General features: G+C 42.0%; 1 protein-coding gene across 4 annotated transcripts in view; it reads right to left on the minus strand.

Annotated features, from left to right (window-relative positions):
• Nucleotides 1-19,165, minus strand: part of LOC118897357 (aminopeptidase O (putative)) — a 380,228-nt gene that overhangs the window by 268,464 nt on the left and 92,599 nt on the right. For all 4 annotated transcript variants that reach the window (XM_036856496.1, XM_036856495.1, XM_036856494.1 and 1 more), the window contains exons 4-5: nucleotides 10,396-10,549; nucleotides 2,744-2,989 (exon numbers count right to left, since the gene is read on the minus strand). In XM_036856496.1, coding sequence (XP_036712391.1) covers nucleotides 2,744-2,989; nucleotides 10,396-10,549 — 400 coding nt within the window. The remainder of the gene's footprint in view (nucleotides 1-2,743; nucleotides 2,990-10,395; nucleotides 10,550-19,165) is intronic.

The raw sequence follows: 19,165 nt of genomic DNA on the forward strand, positions 1-19,165 counted from the left end.
AGTCACTAAAGAAATCCAGAGGTATGGAATTTATGATCTTACATACATGTTTATAAAATGTGGACTCAGGAAAGAAGCATTTAATTTACCAAGGAATCCTTTGATCTCCAGTGCATTACAACTAATAGGACAAAGGCAAATTTCAGTGTAGATGTCTTTTTTTTTTTTTAATAGATCTTTATTGGAGTATAACTGCTTCACAATACTGTGTTAGTTTCTGTTGTACAACAAAGTGAATCAGCCACATGCATACATATGTCCCCATATCCCCTCCCTCTTGAGCCTCCCTCCCACCCTCTCTATCCCACCCCTCTAGGTGGTTGCAGAGCACTGAGCTGATCTCCCTGTGCTATGCTGCTGCTTCCCACTAGCTAACTATTTTACATTCGGTAGTGTATATATGTCGATGCTACTCTCACTTCGCCCCAGCTTCCCCCTCCCCAGCCCGTGTCCCTCAAGTCCATTCTCTATGTCTACGTCTTTATTCCTGCCCTGCAACTAGGTTCATCAGTACCATTTTTTTTTTTTTTTTTAAGATTCCATATATATGTGTTAGCATACGGTATTTGTTTTTCTCTTAGACGTCTTCTTGAATGGCTCCTACTAGACTTGGGGTTTCTCTACTCCTCTTTAGGGTACAGAATTGACCTACAAGACTGTCATTTTTGTTCCAGTTTGCTTTATAGAGCCCCAAGCAAAGACTTGACCATAAATAAGGCAACAGGGCCCCAGGAGCCAGCTGAGTCATAAACCTCACTCAGTTGCATGTGGCTCAAGGTGTTGGGATCCCGAGGGAGTCAAGCCAAGCAAGTGGAATCAATTTAGGTCAGAGTTAGGAAAAACAGTGCCTCCCCACCCCCAACTGGCAGTGGAAGATACCACAATCCCCCCTCCACTGTTCAAATACAGGGAGAGGTAACTAAGCCCAGGAAAACATCTAGACCAGGGCAGACTATTTCCACAGTCTAAAAAGAAGGAAAAAAATGGTATTTGACAACCAACCACAAATTTTTAAATGTACGGTTCTCCTGTTTTTAAGCATAAAAGCAGTCTTGTTCCTGCTAAGTTATTATCACCATCACAGTTTTTGACATTTGTGCCCAGTACCATTTGGCCGTAGGGTACTTAGGCTTACTACATTAAAAAAACAGATTTAAGCATGTTTAAATCAATTTAAATATCTCAAAAAGAAGCAAACACACAGCTTGGGCACACAAACTTAAGAAGAAAAGCTTTATAGATTGGCCTACAGGTCAACAAATTCTGGTTTTGGCAGACTGATATCAGAAGGGAGCTATAGAAAATAAATAAGTTTCTCTGTATGAAAAATACTATGCCTCTGGTTCCCTCAGGTCAGAACATGGAACTGTTAGCAAACATGCCCTGAAAAACTGCAACTCTCATAAAGTGCTAAAAACTCCCAAATAAACACGGTCCCTCAAAACGGTGTACAAATCAGAAACATTTAACAAACGACCCTTCCTTTGCCAGTAATTCCACTCAAATTAAGTCCAGCAGACTCTTCAAAGGGACCAAAGAAGACCCCTTGTTAAGACAAATTCTATATATAGACAGCCAAGACAATTACATGAGGCACATAACCAAATATATATAATTATCCAAGTTTTTACATTGCCATCATCTTCATGAATATAGGATAAACATCAGTCTAAATGACCTTCTCAGATCTCCTCAAGGATTAAGACTACCAGCCAGCTTTTAAAAAGTATACGTATGTAGTAAAGATCAAAAGCAAATGTTCTGGTCAGTTCTTTTCTACTCATGGGTTTTACTAAGAATGTGTGCAGCTTTCAGGGAAAACACCACAAATGACAGCTGTTCAAAAGCATAGAAATTAATTGGCAGCAGGAATTTCCTTGACTAATAGGGAAAAACTTAAAGTCACATGTTTCGATGAGCTTATTTTTCCCATCCTTAGTCGAGCATATTCACTGTTAATGATTAAGATTTTCAAACAGAAATATAACCAAGAAAATCCTGAGTACATAACCAAGTAAAACACTGAGTGAAACGCAGTTACCTATTACTGAATGAACGATAGCATTAATGAATGAATTTTAGGCATAAATTACATATAGGAAAAGGTTCAACTTTCAGGTCTTGATTTTCCATAGGAACTAAACTGGGATGACAAAAAGAATAATACATTTATTATATTAAAAAATAGTAGCAAGACAAGTGACCCCCTTAGCCTTCCCTAGTGAGCCATCTGCTTTGAGCTGTTTTTCTAGCAGCGGTGATAGATTTACACTGATTCATCCACAGTCTCTCTGACACAGGGGCTCTCAAGTCATTGCCCTTGTGACCAGTGGTGAGAATGGATGAGACAGCTGGTCGGGATTACGCGAGCAGCCTGTGCTCTAGAACCAAGTTGTGTGACTCTGCCCAGAGCTATGACGTTGGGCTCGTTAGCATTATGCTCTCACCACCTGAGCTAACTAGCCCCTGATTAGCCACAATCCAACATACACCATTCTGGGGGCACAGTGTGTTCTCAATCCCAGCGACAACGTGAGTGTTTATTCTCAAGGCAACTGAATTGAGCCCGTGACACCCAAAGGCTCATGCATGGTGGAGTATACACACACCGTCCCTCAAGGCAGCAATGAGATGGCCCTTCCAACCTAATCAAACGACGGCTCTGACAGAGCTCAGGGAAAGCAAGAAATAGTCAAAAAATATGCACAGCATGTTCTCCAGGAGCCACAACAGAACAACGTACCTGGCCATCCCCAGACTCGGAAAGTTGGCAGGGACAATGAGTACATCCAGCCTGGAGAACGGGTGTGTTCCCAGGACAGAGTGTGCTGCGGAGAGGCAGGGAGGGATCAGTGGCAGAAGGGTCTCTTGGCAGGCACCCTTCAGGCACACTGGAGCAAAGACCCGATGAGGAATTATCTCCTGGGTGGTGGCAGAAGCATTCTGGAAGCGGCAGGGGTATTCCATGTGACCACAAACACCAACATACCTGGGAACAACACGAAATAAAGAGATGCGTTTTATTGGTAAATCAGGTTTATTCCTCTTGCCATGGAGATGAGGAACTCTCACAGACATAGACAACTTCTAGGAGACAGTGGCTCTGATGGGCTTATAAGCAAAGCAGTTCATTTTGGTTCTTGGCTTGTCTGTTTCTGCACAGTGGTGGAAAATTACAGGTCAAAATACTTATCAATGTGCTGAATTGACTATTTTCAATCTAAGCTAAGTAAAAGTAGTAAAATCTTCTCTTAGAATAAATAGGGGGAACCTCCAAGATTCTAAATAACAAAACAACCCCCCACCAAAATAAAAAGCAATTTCCTGCCCTCAGAAAGGTGCCTTTCAAATGTCACTACGGGGAAAAATCTTCTCCAATTCAGGGACAATTTGCAACTAAGAAAGGAAGGGACAGTGCAACCAAGTTAAAGATCCCACTCTGAAATGTTCTACAATAAAAGATACAGACTCGGGACTTCCCTGGTGGCACAGTGGTTGGGGGTCTGCCTGCCAATGCAGGGGACACGGGTTCAAGCCCTGGTCCGGGAGGATTCCACGTGCTGCGGAGTGGCTAGGCCCGTGCGCCACAACTATTGAGCCTGAGAGCCACAACTACTGGGCCCGCGTGTCATAACTACCGAAGCCTGCATGCCTGGAGCCCATGCTCTGCAACGGGAGAAGCCACTGCAGTGAGAGGCCCGTGCACCGCAACGAGGAGTGGCCCCTGCTCACTGCAACTAGAGAAAGCCTGCATGCGCAACAACGAAGACCCAACGCAGCCAAAAATAAATAAATTAATAAAAAAAGAAAAAAAGATACAGACTCAGTGATGTATCACGCGGACCAAATGACAAAGCTTTTCAAAAGAATACAATCCATTTTACTGAAAAGTAACCTAGCTGTTCTTTACAAAGGCCATCAAAAGTTGTACTGTTAAGGAATACAGAGGCACTTTGATACGGTATTTCCCCCAATCCACTTTCAATACAAATTTAACTGAATCAACCTTTTAAGGAAACAGACCAGAGCCCAGCCCATACCATCTGACCACTGCCAGTTATTCTGTCAAAGGTGGAGCTGAAAAAGAATTCCTAGAACCTGACTCAGAGGCCTCAAGAGAACTTATCTACCCAAAGAAACCAACATCAAAGGAAACTCTATTTTTTCACCAGTTAACACATCCTTTATTCAAACAGAATGGAAAGCCTCTCTAATTTAAATTTACAAATTATAATTCTAACCATAGGTGCTTATTAGATTCATACTGAATACTGAAAAACCTTAAAATGCTGGCACATCCCAATAAGGGCAGACTGCAACAATAATTCCTCTCCACGTTTCTGAAGTGCCTTTCACCCATCCAAGGCCAGCACTGCCCAAGGAGATCCACGCAGCTATGGAAGATAAGCCTTGCCCTCCACCAGCCTGGGACATAGAACACGGCTTCCAGCACTGATGACACTTCACCACAGTTTAGGGTAAGAGAAATGGGTGGAGACCCATAAAAACTTCTGCCAGGATAAAGTGACAGGAAGAACATCATTATTGACATTGAACGCTAGCCAAAGTCCCTGGATTGATAACCTTGCCTTACAGAGAGTGAGTATAGGTGCCTATAGGTAAACATCTAACTGAAAAGGCTGCAATTGTCCACCTAATGACAAGTACTGTGCTGATGCATCAATTCCATCAAAGGTTGGAGAATAGTTTGGGGTAGCCAAAGGTATACCCAAAAAAGCCACTTCGTTCAAAAGAAAAGGTGAGTTAAATTCTCTCTGGACAGGCATGGCACTAGCCAGGGTAATGAAGGTCATTCCAGTTGTGTGAACTAGCACCATTTTTCATAATCAAAGCCTGGGAGAATATGCAGGACTTTAAGGCAATCTAGCTATAATCAAGCTATGTGAGACCATTAAGGCTCCCAATAAAAATGGAAATGGCACCTGGGAAGCCACACGTGTGTTCCTAACATGGGGATCAGGAAACCTAGGCTTCAGAGTCTGTTCTCAGACTGGCTACTTGTGACCTGAGGCAAGCAACTCAGTATCTGGGGCCTCTTTTTTCCTCATCTCTAACATGGTCTCACGAAAGTGGCTGCTGGGGGGAGGGGAGGAGTTGATTGGAAGGGGGTGTGAGGGAACTCACGGGGGTGATAGAGCGTTCTCTGTCTGGTTTAGGGTACATACAATCATCAAAAGCTCATCAAGCCAAACACTTAAGATCCATGCATTCTGTTGTATGTTAATTATGCTTTAATTAAAAACAAACAGAAAACCTAAAATGGTTCCTAAGATTTCTTCTGGCTCTGTGATTCCATGACCACCCGCCACAGAAGCCCCTCTTCATACAACAGCCACGTTCCTGAAGCAGTGAGGCAACACTGTCCTTGCACAGAGTCAAGAATAGTCTCCCACAGAACCAGTATTAACGCAAAGATGCTGTATCTTCCTTTCACACTAACCTTCAGTTATTAATCTCTGTATGTGTGCCTGCTCCAATATACTCTCAATACCAACAAATCAAGCATTTGTAAATACCTCTTCCTTGTGCCCAGACTTGTAACCAGAGTAAATATATTAATAGTACAGATTATTAATAATACTCGATTGTTAATTAATAATCTGTAATACTAACTATAATAAGAATAAACAATAATAACTCCTACCACAACTGCTACTGAACATTTACTATGTGCCAAGCACTGTTCTGAACACTTTATATACATTATTCCAATTAATCCACACAACATTCCTAAAGAGTAAGAACTATTCTTTTCATCACATCGTGAACCATCATAAGCTCCTCGCTGCTGACCCTCCTTCTCTACATACTTCATGATGCTTCTTGAGTTAACGGGGATCCTGGATTTTTTTCGAAGCTGAGCTCAGCTGGTCTGTGGTTCCCTGGCTTCCTGCTCTCCTTGTAGTTACTGCCCATTAGTGGGCAAGAGTGGGAAGAACTGGTGAAATACATGTTAGGCTAGTAAATGATGGGAACCTGATCACTGGTTCCCTCTCATACAATTTCTAGGCTGAAATTATTTTATAAGAGGTCCTTCCAAGGAGTAAGAGTGACCGTGTTTTACTCATAATCACAAGACTGAAAACTGTCAGGAAGTTCTCCTTCAGCCATCCTCTTGTTTCGAGAAGGTTCTGAACTAGAACCACCTGACACAAATGTTTCCCTGTCATAGGTTCAAAAGGAATGGCTAGAAAAGTCTCCCTTGGGAATGCATAGCCTTTACTCACAAACCCCTTCCTCGGTTCAACCTGACAATTTAGTAAATATTTCCAGCATCCTTGCTCTATTCAAGGCACCTCAGAGGATGCTGCCGTGTACACACGTATGAATAAATCTCCAACCCTATCTGTGAGGAGCTTTTTCTCTTGGGAGAAAAAATTTTAAATTCTGAAAGGTACAGTGACACAGTTTACACAATTTATTAACGTATTTCAGCAAGCAGATTAGATGCTTGCTTACCGTAAAAATCACGAGTGTTCAAAATGCCAGCACCAGCCCCCAATGAATTGTTGACAATGATGTTGACATATACAGTGACGTAGTAGTGTCTGGAAGCTGGATGCATTTTCTCAGGGCATTCAGTACATTGCAAAGCAAATTGAGATGGGTGCAATAAGAGGCAGAAAGCCGAAATACCTTGAGGGAGCAAGGGCTGGAGAAATCAAACCAAGCCAGAAAGATATGGAAAGGCTTCTCTCATTGTGAAGGGTGTACTGGAAATTGGCATCTTTTCCTATGATTTATATATATGTATAATATGTTATATATATATTATTCCTTCTTTTCCAGACTCTCAAAGAGATAGAAACAGCATTCATCCTCCAAGGTCCACAAGGGAAATTTTCATCGCCTTTACAACTCTAAAGAAGACCTCTTCCCCTACCAAGTCTTCCCTTCTTTAGAATGAACAGCCTCAATGCCTTTTCTTCTTTGGGTTGCTTGCTTTCCATGCTTTCAATCATTTTTCCTGAGTCCTCTGAACTTTATCCAAGTTTCCATGTCGTGCTTAAACTGTATGGCCCCCAAGTGAAGACAATGCTTTAACAAAGGCCTTTTGAGAGGTTAAACATAACACAAAGATTCCCCTGTGGCTGGAGAAGGTTATACTGCAGCCAAAGAAAATTGCTAAACTTTCAAAAGTTTACCTAAGTGCCTGTTAACTAACGTATTTGCTCACCCAGAATGGGCTAGAGCATGTGTGGAACTGGAGCTGGAAGAGAGAAGGCTCTTCCGATAATTTAGGCCACATGAACAGTGATCAAAAGTTCAGTGACCAATACTTTGGCCAGATTTCTGGGACCCAGATGAACACTTCAGGCAAATGCAAGCCTGTGGTATATAAGGCCCCTGTATATGTTACATTTACATGAATTGAACTGGCGGTCTTAGGAAGGTTTGAAGTAGAAAAGGGCAGTGTGGCGGGGGTGGGGTGTTGCGGGGGGGAGCCAAGGGGACCAGATGTGAACATAACCAAAAACACCACTGCGGTTGGCACTTCAGAGCACCTCTGTTGGCAAACTTAGCATGGAGCCAAAGATTTAATGGATAAAAACACAAAGCCACCCTTTGATGACTAAAGACAGCACACATGAAGCACGCAGCCAGGGAAGGATTGAGCAAATGTAAGCTACTAATTTATCAGCAGTACATTTTTGATGGACAAGCACAGTGATAAACGGAGGGAAAAGTTAGTCATAGCATGTCAGACGTGGAAGGGCGTGCGGGAGGGCCTCCATTCCGCAGGCCCTCCTTTCCATACAAGGACATGCTTCCCCGGAGTGGCACCCTTGACCTCTCTCCACAGCTGATCAGACTGGCTTGCCACTCTGGGCTTTCTCTTGTTTAATCCGCTTGCCCACAGAGGGGTTACTTTTGGCTGTTAGGCAGTCTGTGTGCATCTGCGTTGTGGAGGCTGGCAGAGGTCCAGCTGGGTGGGTCACTGGGTGGGTGGGTAAGTTTGTCTAATTTGGAAATGAAGTACTAGAAAGCCCACTGAAACTGTGCACCTGAACACTCCCTCCGTCCCGCTTCTGTCAACCAAAAAAACCTTTATTTTGCTCGCCTTCTGTCTGTTTCTCAATTGGTTCTGAGTCAGGAGGACAAAAGAGGAAACAGATTTACCCCTTCCCCTATACCCCAGTAGGAATTTCCGATACCATCTCTTCCCAGAATCCCCACTCGATCTGTCTATATCCTGCTCCCATCACAATTATGGGTGCAAGAAGAGTGAAAAGCCATTGCAGTTACTTCTGGGCAGCAAAGAGCACACACGAGAAATGGCTGCTGCCCACTCCCCCACCTCGTGTCTCTGGGAATATGGCTAGAAGGACAAAATAACAAATTTCTATCTTTGCTTTCGCCTCTCTTCCTAAGGCGCACATTTTTCAGTGCACACCTCCCCTAAGAGTCAATGAGTCCTGAGGGTGTAGATGAAGAGCACAGTGCTTCTTTACCACAAAGAATCTGAGAACCCCGAACAAAGTCTTTATTCTACAGAGAAGGGAAGTATGGCTTGCCCAAAGAGACATACCCAATCAGTAGAAATGGCACCTTCGGCCTCAAAGGCAATGCTCTCAACTTCTGTTTTCTATTCCAACATGACAGATTCCAATCAACAACTGTGGCTCAATCATGGTGCTGATTCTCCAGGTGGGAAGGTTGATCAGACTCCAGGTGAGGTATGGATGTTACATAGAGTTTTTAAAAGTCTCCAGGCAAGATTCTGAATCACCTGTCTAGGGGGTCAAGCCCAGATGTGAATCTGGGCATTGTAACTCAGTAGGGTTATGAACATGAACAAGTTGCTGTCTGAAGCTTCAGTATCTTTATGTGAAAAATGGAGATAATAAGGCCTATCTAACTTATAGGTTTATCCTCAGAACTAACTGAGATGACATTTAGATCAAGACTTTCCCTGACTGACACATCCAGTGGCTTCTGTATCAATTCAGGATAGGCTAGGATATGCTGCAGTAAGAAATAGCCCCAGTGTTTCAGTGGCTTAACGGAAAAACAAGGTTATTTCTCACTCATACCAAGTGCACTGTGAATCCAAGTGACTCTCCAGGGCACCTGTCCTCCCCACTCAGAAGTCTAGGCTGCCTGCAACTGCAAAGTGAGGCCTACTCTGTGATCTCAGTAACAAGGGAAGAGAGCATCGGAGGGTTGCACATGCAGTTAAATGTTCCCATGTGAAAGCAGCATGTCACTTCTGTCCACAATTCTCTTCTTCCCTCAAGAGTGCATAAGTAAAATCCAATAAGCAATCTAGGATCCTCTATATAGCTCAGGGCTGACGGTCCAAAATAGGCAAGTTACTGAGTAGGAAGTAGAAATTACTTCCCTTCCTCCAAAAAGTAAATGCGAGCAATAAGTCATGCCTATGTTAAGAGAGGCCTCAATGGCTTTATCTCCTAAGGATACCAACCAGTGCTGTCACTGTGGTAAGAATGAAAGCAACATAGCAAAATAAAACAAAAGGAATTTGCACTAAGAGTGTCTTAGTTGGTTTTCAAGGATGGACTAAGATTCTGTATCATTACTCTCCACCAAAAGGTACTGACTTAGTGACTTTCTGTAAACAGGAAAAAAGATTAAACTGAGGTGGCTGTCAAAGTCCTAGGAATAAAGCATGATGCAACAATGCACGATGACTCACTTCTGTGCCGCATATGTGCATTCTCCTCCCTATTGGCTCTGAAAACTAGAAATAGGTGAATGCCTCGGGAGGCTGCAAGTAAATATCCAAGGGCCTATACTAATTTTTAAAAACTTTAAACTGATTTTCTCTGATCCACCCTGAAAAAGAAGACATTGCTGCTGAAGTTAACAGAGCCCTGACCCAGCAAGATTCTCATAACCCAATGGCTGTCTGACAGCTTCCTCATGTCCTGTGCTCCTAAGGAGGCTGACTCCCCCCACGTTTGTAGGGCTGCCCCTACAAACGCATTGCTAATAGCAGTCATGGAACCAAAACAGCAGAGTGGCCTACAAGGTAATCCATCAGACAAGCAACTTCTTTCTATTAAGTTGTGTTTTTGAACAAGTAAGTACTGAAAACCAAAGTTAAAAGGTGTAGAAGGAAAGTATTGAATCTGAAGATTCTGTTGACTTAATGAAACACATAAAAATATTTCACCTGACTACACAGAGGATTTCATATATATTTCTTTTCTCTTTCTTTCTGCATAAACAATATGCCCACATTTCTGCCTCTCAACTCTCTTTCTCTCCCAGCAGGGCTTATCCTGCTTTGATTAATCATATTTTGGTTTAATTTCTCAGCAGGAATGACTCACATTCCCAGTGCTTGGAATAAATGCATCATACTGCTCCCTCAAGTGTTTGTTTTTCAGCAAGTTCCCAAGTACAAACCTGAAGTCAGCCTCGAAAGGTGAGAAGGATCTCTCTGTCACCAGATCATTTGATGAGCAGATCTCTGGCTTCGTTTCTGTCCAGGATCCTACTGCAATTGTGAAGGTGGAGGCTGGCATTGGCATGGTTACGTAGTAATGCCAACTTGAGTATCCTATAAACAGAAAGAGAAAAACATAATGAGGCCAATGTATGGTCCTAGACCTTACTCTGTAATTTTTCTCTTCAGTCACTTGAAGAGCTTGTGTGCTAAGTTGGGATGAGCTAATTCTTGGAGGTGGGTCATGTCAACTGTGGGGGCATTATTCTAGGTCTCAGGGAAAGCAAAACAGGGATGATGGATTCAAGACAGCCAAGGAGATCTGGATCTCTTCCGGGGATCAGTTTGAAGCCCTTCAAGTGAGGCTATAAATGAAGGGTTGAGGTTGAGGTGGCCACTAATAGCCGCAAATGCATAAGGACAGAGGTTGTATGCTGCTGTGGAGTCAAGAACATGGCTCATCCATATTGCCTAGCACAGTGCTTGGCATAAAAAAGAAGATGCTGTGTTGAATGAATGAATGAATGCATGAATGAACAAATGAATGATCGCTTCTGTGCTGCCAAACTACTCTGTCTAAGTTCAGTTCAAGTCAATCTAAAATGCATATAGTAAAAAACAATGAGACTAGGGAAGGAAAGTACCTGGATTTTAGTCCCAACCCTGAAACTACTTCTCTATGGAAGTTCAGTCTTATCCCTCATTCTTTTTATCTGTTAATGTTTTGGGGTGATCCCAATTCCTCATTAAGCAGATTTAAAACAGGTCTACAGAGGTTCAGGGGAGCCAAGGACTCCCAGCTAGTTTGTAACAGGGCTGGAATTTGTAGCTGGGGCTCCCTACCACAGCCAAAGGTATACCCTCCACTTAGTCCAAACCATAAAGAAGGTTTTTTAACCAAAGGAACAAATGACTAGATAACTTATAACACTATGCTTCCTTTCTTCTAAGATGGGAAAATGATTTTAATGTTACTGAAATCTCAATGTATCGCTCAACCTGATTTAATATATTATTTTTTCTGAGCATCTGCTATAAATTAATGGTGTGTCTTCAGGGATTTGGTATCACCTCACATCATGGAACACAGTTCCCCACTCTTCATGTTCCCATGGGGGGAACTTCCACTAGAGTAACACCCCTAGCCTCTCTTTCCACCCCTTACTGATTCCTTTTGAGGAGCTATTCTTTTCTTTCTTGTTTTAAGTTTTTGAGGGTTAAACACTTATAGAGTGGCCTGTGGTCATCCAATCTGGTCAATGAGTGAATAAGATGTCAAATTCAGGGTAGAAATATTACCATGCCTATATTGACCAGCAGACCTCTAATGACATTTTTCAAAGTGCTTTACCAGTAAAAATCAGTAATAGGTTAGATTTTGCTCTCCATATGCTTGCATTTCTGTCTCTCAACTAATTCTGAACTTTGGAAGGTTAGTGGGGTCATTATTTATTACCCTCTGAAACTCTACCAACTTAGATCCAAAGAAATACATGACAGAACTTCTCTGATAAAAAACAAAATTTTAAATAGGAAACAAAGACAAAATAAACATGATATCAAGTTTGAATAAATATGATATGATATCACGTTTAGAAGTTATTAGAGGAGATACTTGAAGAAGAAATGTAGAAGGGCATGCCGCTGGAAAGCCATCACAGAGGCAGCCGTTCTCTCAAACTTGCTTGTAAGTTTGATCCTGGTTCTAGAATCAGAATGGCCACTCTTGAGATCACTTCCTCCACAGCTGACTAAGAAGCTGAAGGTATGCTCCTCTTTAAAGAGACAACCAAATCCAGTGATGCTGGAGACCATCTGATGACGTGTGTAGCTTCTACTGGGCTTGAAGGAAAACCACAGCTTTAAAGAAAATGGCTGCTGTGATCCCAAGCCAGTAAGAAGAAGGCAGAGACAATCCCAGCAGTCTTGACAAAAACCTGACATGGATCTGACATGACATGCTGTACTGCACCCGCCTCCCTAATGTTTCTACTTTCTCATAACTACCTCACTTGCAGCCTGATGCCTCCCTGTAGCTGCTCCATGAAGAACTTCAATTTGGACTGAACAACACAATGAGAGCTGGCACAAGTTGGGTGGGGGGAGGTGGAGATAGAAGAAGAGGAAAGAAGGTATGGGTAAAGAACTAAATGTTTTGAATATCCTAGGTTTAAAAGAGAAATTTTAAATAACAAGACTCTCTTGGTCAAAGGGCTGTGGTCTGGTCATTCTTTCTCTGAAACATATCTTGGAGTGTTTAACATGGGCCATTGAACTTTCCTTTTAAAACTTCAGACTCTTGAGGGTTCAGTAAATAAACAGTAAATAAATAAATAGTGAGAATTTCAGGTAAAAATGGAAGATTGAACACTTATCTGATAAGGAGTTAATATCCAAAATACGTAAGGAACTCATACAACTCAATAGCAAGAAAACATATAATCCTAGTTAAAAAATGGGTAAAGGACCTAAATTGCTTTCTCCCAAAACCAAATTAAAGGACAGTAAAAGGATTTTTTTAAAGGCTTAAACCAAAAGGAACAAGGAGAAAGAATAGGAGACAATTACCGCAAAATATTGGAAGCCAGAATGCAGGTGGGAAGAGTGGCGAATGACATGGCAGCCCTGAATCCTAAGTTAGCTGTGGGAAAGACAAGATTCACCTCATTTTATCCCCCAGATGCCCCCAAAAGGCTGGGAGTAGAAGAAGTACTAAACTAAGCAGCAGGACAGGCTGGATGACTAAGAAGGGCTCAGATCCCTGGATGGCTTCCCTTACTCCTCACACCTGGACTATCTGCCCACAACACCCCCCCTCGCCCCCCTGCCACACACACACACACACACACACCAGCAAATAACTGGAGGTTTATTTTCTAGAGAATAAAAGAGAGGGCCTCTAGGGGGAGAATGGCATAGTTGAAGGCAAACTGAATGGGATTAGATGAACATATGCATATCAGATACTGAGACCACCAGCTATTTCCCCTTATTTGGTTCCCAAAATGCTGACAACCAGGTTTTTACCTCCAGGCAGGAAAACGAAAAAACCTGACCAACCCAAGAGAAGGATATTGACATTGGAGGTTCCCTATGATCAGCCTATGATGAAACTTACAGATGACAAGCCTTATGTATTCACTCAGTGCTCCAATCAGCATTTTAGTCCCCTACCCCCAAACACCTTAAGACAAATCAAGGGCCTTCAGGCATCTTTAGAAAGCCCCTAATGCAAACGTGAGAGACCAAAACAAACAGAAACAAGCAACCTGGAGGACAGTGACCATGCAAGGAGAAGAAAACTTCAATAAACACCAAACAGATACACACTGAAAGTTCAGAGAATTTACTGCAGTGCTGAAACAAGAACAGTATAAGATTTAAAAAGAGGACTTGAAAGTAAAGAGAATTAAGGATAGAAGGAAAGAAGAAAATTAAAAGGAGTAAGATGGGATATAAAGCTGAGGAAATCTCCCTAGAAAGAAAAAAAAGACAAAAACATGAGGGAAAAATAGAAGAGCAGTTCAGAAGGTCCAATATCCAAGTAATAGAAGCTCCAGAAAAAAGACAACAGAGGAAATAGAAGGGAGAAAATCGTCAGCTAAGAAATTCGAGAAAATTTCCCCAAAGTTAAGGGACCATGAGTTTTCAGATTGAAAGGGCACACAATACCCAGGACACTGGATACAAATCCAGCCGCATCATGATGCATCATTATGAAATTTAGAACCCTGAGGATAAAGACAAGATCCTACAAGCTTCCAAAAAGAGAGAGAAAACAAAAATCACATACAATAAGGACATTTTCAGACACGTAAAGTTTCAAAAAAAATTCACCTCCCACACATTCTATTCTCTGGAAGCTACTAGAGTATGTAAAATATGCTTCAAAAGGAGGTAGTAAACCAAGTAAGAGCAAGACAGATGATCCAACACAAGAGAGACACAAAGGGAACCTGCAGAATAAAGTCTACTTCTGGGTATATACCTGAAGGAAATGAAATCACTTATCTCAAAGATAGATGCACCCCATGTTCATTGCAGAATTATTCATAATAGCCAAGACATGGAAACAACCTAAGCCCCAAATGACAGAGGAATGGATAGAGAAAACGTGATACACACATGCACGTACAGAGGAATATTATTCCTTCATAAAAAAAGAAGAAAATCCTGCCATTTGCAACAACATGGATGTACCTTGATGGCATTACGCTAAGTGAAATAAATCAGACAGAAAAAGACAAATACTGTACGACCTCACTTACATGTGGAATCTAACAGAAAAAAAAAAAAAATCATAGAAAGAGAAAGTAGATTGGTGGCTGCCGAGGCTGGTAGGTAGAGGGCAGTTGGGGGGGAAATGGGTGAACGCGTTCAAAGGGTACTAACCTCCAGTTATAAGATGAATCAGTTCTGAGGATGTAATGTACAGCATGGTGACTACAGTTAACAATATTGTACACTTGAAAGTTGCTAAGAGAGTAGATCTTAAAGGTCCTCACCACACACACGCACACACACACACATATATATATCTCTCTATATATCTATAGAGATAGAGATATAGATATATATAGAGAGAGAGACCTTACTGAGGTCATTTTGCAATATATACATATATCAAATCATCACACTGAACATCTTAAACTTACATAATGTTACATGTCAATTATATCTCAATAAAGCTTAGGGGGGAAAAAAGAATGAAACACTATGCACAGTAGGCTTTCTCCCTACGTTCTGCTTTGAACTTTTGAGCTGTTTTTTTTGCTGCCCCTCTAGTTCTTGTACCATCCATCTAGCACAGGGAGAAGATGAGACTTGTGGAAATAGCAGGAATTGAAACTACTTTCAAGAAAGAACACTGCTAATGGAATAAGAGGTATCTGTTAGATGCCTGCACATGGTCATGGAAAATGCACACAGAGTGCCCAATCACACCATGTCCCAGCACCTTTATCAGAATGTCTGTACCCTCAAGGTGATGTGGGGAGGGCACTGAAAGCCACAGAGGGGTGTGGCCGGGGACTGGAATGAGAATAGCAATTTAAAAAAGTCAGAAACCTTAAAATGACCTAGAGTTTGGGAGTGAGATAGCAAAAGTGATCACAGAACCTGAGGCAAGTCCAGCAAAAGTATTTCAGAGCTGCCATGCTCTCTCCACAGTCCTCTCAGGAAGTTAAATAATAGAAAGAAAAGGATTTGAGGGGGAAAGGTGTTGAAAACATCCCCCAAACCCATATTCTAAATGTTCAAAATGATTTTCTCCTATACAGCCCTCAAGACTTTTTATTTTTTTAGATTTCTCTACTTAGTGGAGCTCATATGGAAGAAACTGTTTCATACTTCAGGCTTTTAAAGTAAAAAAGTTTTCTAGGCTACCAGGCAAGTCAAATAGGGGCAGATCATCACTAAGCTGGGCCACATAAGAACTGGCCAGGAACCCACTTCCCAAAGACCCTAGCTGGACTCTTCTCAGAAGCTTCTCAAAGGTCCAGTCCAGTGGGCTTCTTGCCTGACCCTGGGTAAATCTGGAGCCAGTGCTGCGACAACTGAGTGCTTCCAGGGCTCTTGGGAGGCTCTTGCTAGTTCATTACTATGAGGGCCTGTCTAGTATCCTCATTTGGTAGCAAAGTCTCTTTTGGGTTGTCTGTTCACGGATTATTCCACTGAGTCCAATCTTGCATGAAGACAGCCCACTGCTACAGGGAGGTAGCTGCTCAGGGAATACCTGACCTCACCTCAAACCAGACTGCAAAAAAATGCAAATAACAAGGTGGGAATACTGCCCCCAGAAAGCAGAGCATGCATTCCAAAGACGAAGAGAAATAATTTCTGCATTATCTATTGTTTGGGATAAGTCGACCTTGCAAGGAGAATTGACGAGAGTTTATTTCTCTTGAATATATCCACTGACTGAGTTCCAGCTCTGGAATCTGATTGCAAGGGTTCAATTCCCTGATCCACACTCACCAGTCTGGGCACATTGCTTAATCTCTCCATGCATCAGTTTCCTCATCTATAACAAGGGAATAATCACAGTCTCTACCTCACAGCATTATGTGAGGAGGATTAAGTTAGATAACATATATATTGATAGAAATCTCTAGGCATAGTAATTGGCACATAGTAAGTGCTGAAGAAATGTTAACTGCTGTCATCTTTACAGCTGCCTCCCCCTGTTGCTTGGGCTGACTTTCTGGAGGCAGAGACTAAGAATGTCGAAGGTATGGCTGCCACATGTGCACTGAAGCCTGTGGCCCGATGAGGCCCACATATGGGGTTTAAGGTTGAATGGCATTAAAACACTGTGCACACAAAGCGATCCATTTAAAGGAGAATGACAGCCCAAAGGGGGCATCCTGTATGACTTCATATAGAATGGGCCATTTGGAGACTATTTAAATGGTGTTTACTTTAAATGAGCCATCCTCGATGAAATAGACAGTGAATGCCTTCATTTTCCTTTTTGATTCAATCCACTTGCCCTAGACTCCCTTGCTACACCAGCTGCAAAGCAAAGAGAACATGCTGTGCTTGAATTAACCCAGAGTTTTTCCTCTGCAGATGATTTCACGGCCAGGCCAGGATTCATTAGCAAGACGCGCGGGGAGAGGGGCGGTAGGAAGGGGCCCAGAGGAAGAGGCGCTCCCTAACTGTGCAGGCTTGAGCCAGTTCGCCTCCCTTCTGGGCCTCCTCAGAAAGTTCCTGAAAGCCTCTACGCCACCTACTCTAATTGGAACGTGTTTAGGAGAGAAAATTCTTATACTTCAATTGTCTCACTAGTAAGACAGATTAAACAAATATTGTTCTTATAATCGTGCTAGCAGCTGCTACAAGATCCAAATAGACATTTTCATCTTCAAAACAGGACTGAAATTTTCCTTAAAGATGATTGCGTGTTTTGCAAGTACGATAAGAATTTGAGATGGGTAATTTTTCAAATTGTAAGTTTTGAAAATCCTTATAACTAGAGAGTGTTAAAACAATTACCTTAATTATTTTCTTCATATACTACTCTTAAAAACTGTCTTATGAATTGTCTTGAAGATTCTGTCTTTCAGGGTAGGAAAAGTGGAGAGGAAAAAAGGAAGAACATGATGGAGTATTCCGTTCATGGGAGGAGAGAGAACTTTTTATGCTAAACCTGTGAAAAACTTTGCTAATTATCTGAGGAAACTGTTCTTACAAAAAGAAAAAAAATTTAAGGAAAAAAAAATCAGGATACCGTAGTTATTTCTACACATCGATCATGCCTGCTAATAGTAAATTAAATACAAAGTTTATGCAACATCATTGTACTATTCTTAGGGGAGTCTTGGACATACTCACTCAACTCACACTAAAGGCACAGCCACACCACACACAAACACTCTGCTTCCACAGAGGCAAAAGCAGATGATTTATCTTTGCAAAGTTAAGCACCTCACAAAATTTCTTGTTTTTAAAGAGTTATTGTTTAACTGAAAATTAAAACAGGCACTTAAATTCTCTCTATTTAAAGCATCCACTTTGTCTTTTAAACTCTTCCGTAGGTTAGACAAACAGCATGAAGCAATTGGAAACACCAAATTGATACATGCTTTTATTTACATAAATTTCTTTACTCAATTCTTCTGTAGTGGCTGCTTCTTTCCTACCTCAAGCTTGTTTCTTTCTCTAGCCACTATTCTTAATTTCAGAACTTCCTGCCCAAACTAGTCCATATGTCAAGCTATTTCATTATTTTGGAACATCTTTGTATTACAAATTTAAAATGCTTGATGGTATATATAAGAGCATGTATATATAGGAATATGAATTTGTAAGTGTATATAGACACACTATATATAATGTTTTTATTATATATTTATTATAATAAATGTAATAGATACATAACAAGGTAGGTAAAGCTCCCAGTTTGGGTTGCTCTTCCTCTTTTGGCTTCTTTCTCTAGTGCTTGGGGCTTTCAGCAAACCCCAGCTTTTTTCTTTCACCACTTTTTAGATGCTGAGTCTACACGTTCTGGTTTTATGAGCTAGTACCACCCTCCTGAATACCCATGGCATGACTGTCTTTTGTTAGTCCTTTCCCGCTGTTGCTCAAGGGCGAGAACTGGCACCAGAACAAAGGAGACAGTAAGACGCCCTGGGCTGGTATGCACCAGCACTGCCTGACCAGGGCCATGTGCCAGATCATGCCACCACTTCTCAGGCACTGATGCCACCCGGCAAGGCTTCAGGTTTCCTTTCCTGGCAACATGGTACTGCTTGTGGCACAGGAGACCCAGGAGAGAATGACCTTCAACATCATTCCCGTGAACCAGGTAGAAGAGTGCCACCTACTGAACCCAGAACACAAGCACCTCCACAGGTTTTGAGGTTTTCCCTCGTGGCTAATGGAATACCTAAAGGAATACATTTCACCAGGCTTGTTATGCCAAGTCTCACCTGCACTCTGGCCTACGCTGTGGATAACCTAGTTCCCCTTAAACTTAAATACAAAGTGGATCAGCAAACTGGACACCAAATCATTCTGTGCCAGATGGTCACAAGTGTGCTTTACTACTTTACTCACTTGAGAAAACTCATGAATGTCAAGCCTAAAACAAAAATCCAGGGGCCTTCCCTGGTGGCTCAGTGGTTGAGAATCCACCTGCCAATGCAGGGGACACGGGTTCAAGCCCTGGTCCGGGAAGATCCCACATGACGCGGAGCAACTAAGCCCGTGCACCACAACTACTGAGCC

Source organism: Balaenoptera musculus, chromosome 6 (assembly GCF_009873245.2).
Source record: "Balaenoptera musculus isolate JJ_BM4_2016_0621 chromosome 6, mBalMus1.pri.v3, whole genome shotgun sequence".
Taxonomy (NCBI): domain Eukaryota; kingdom Metazoa; phylum Chordata; class Mammalia; order Artiodactyla; family Balaenopteridae; genus Balaenoptera; species Balaenoptera musculus.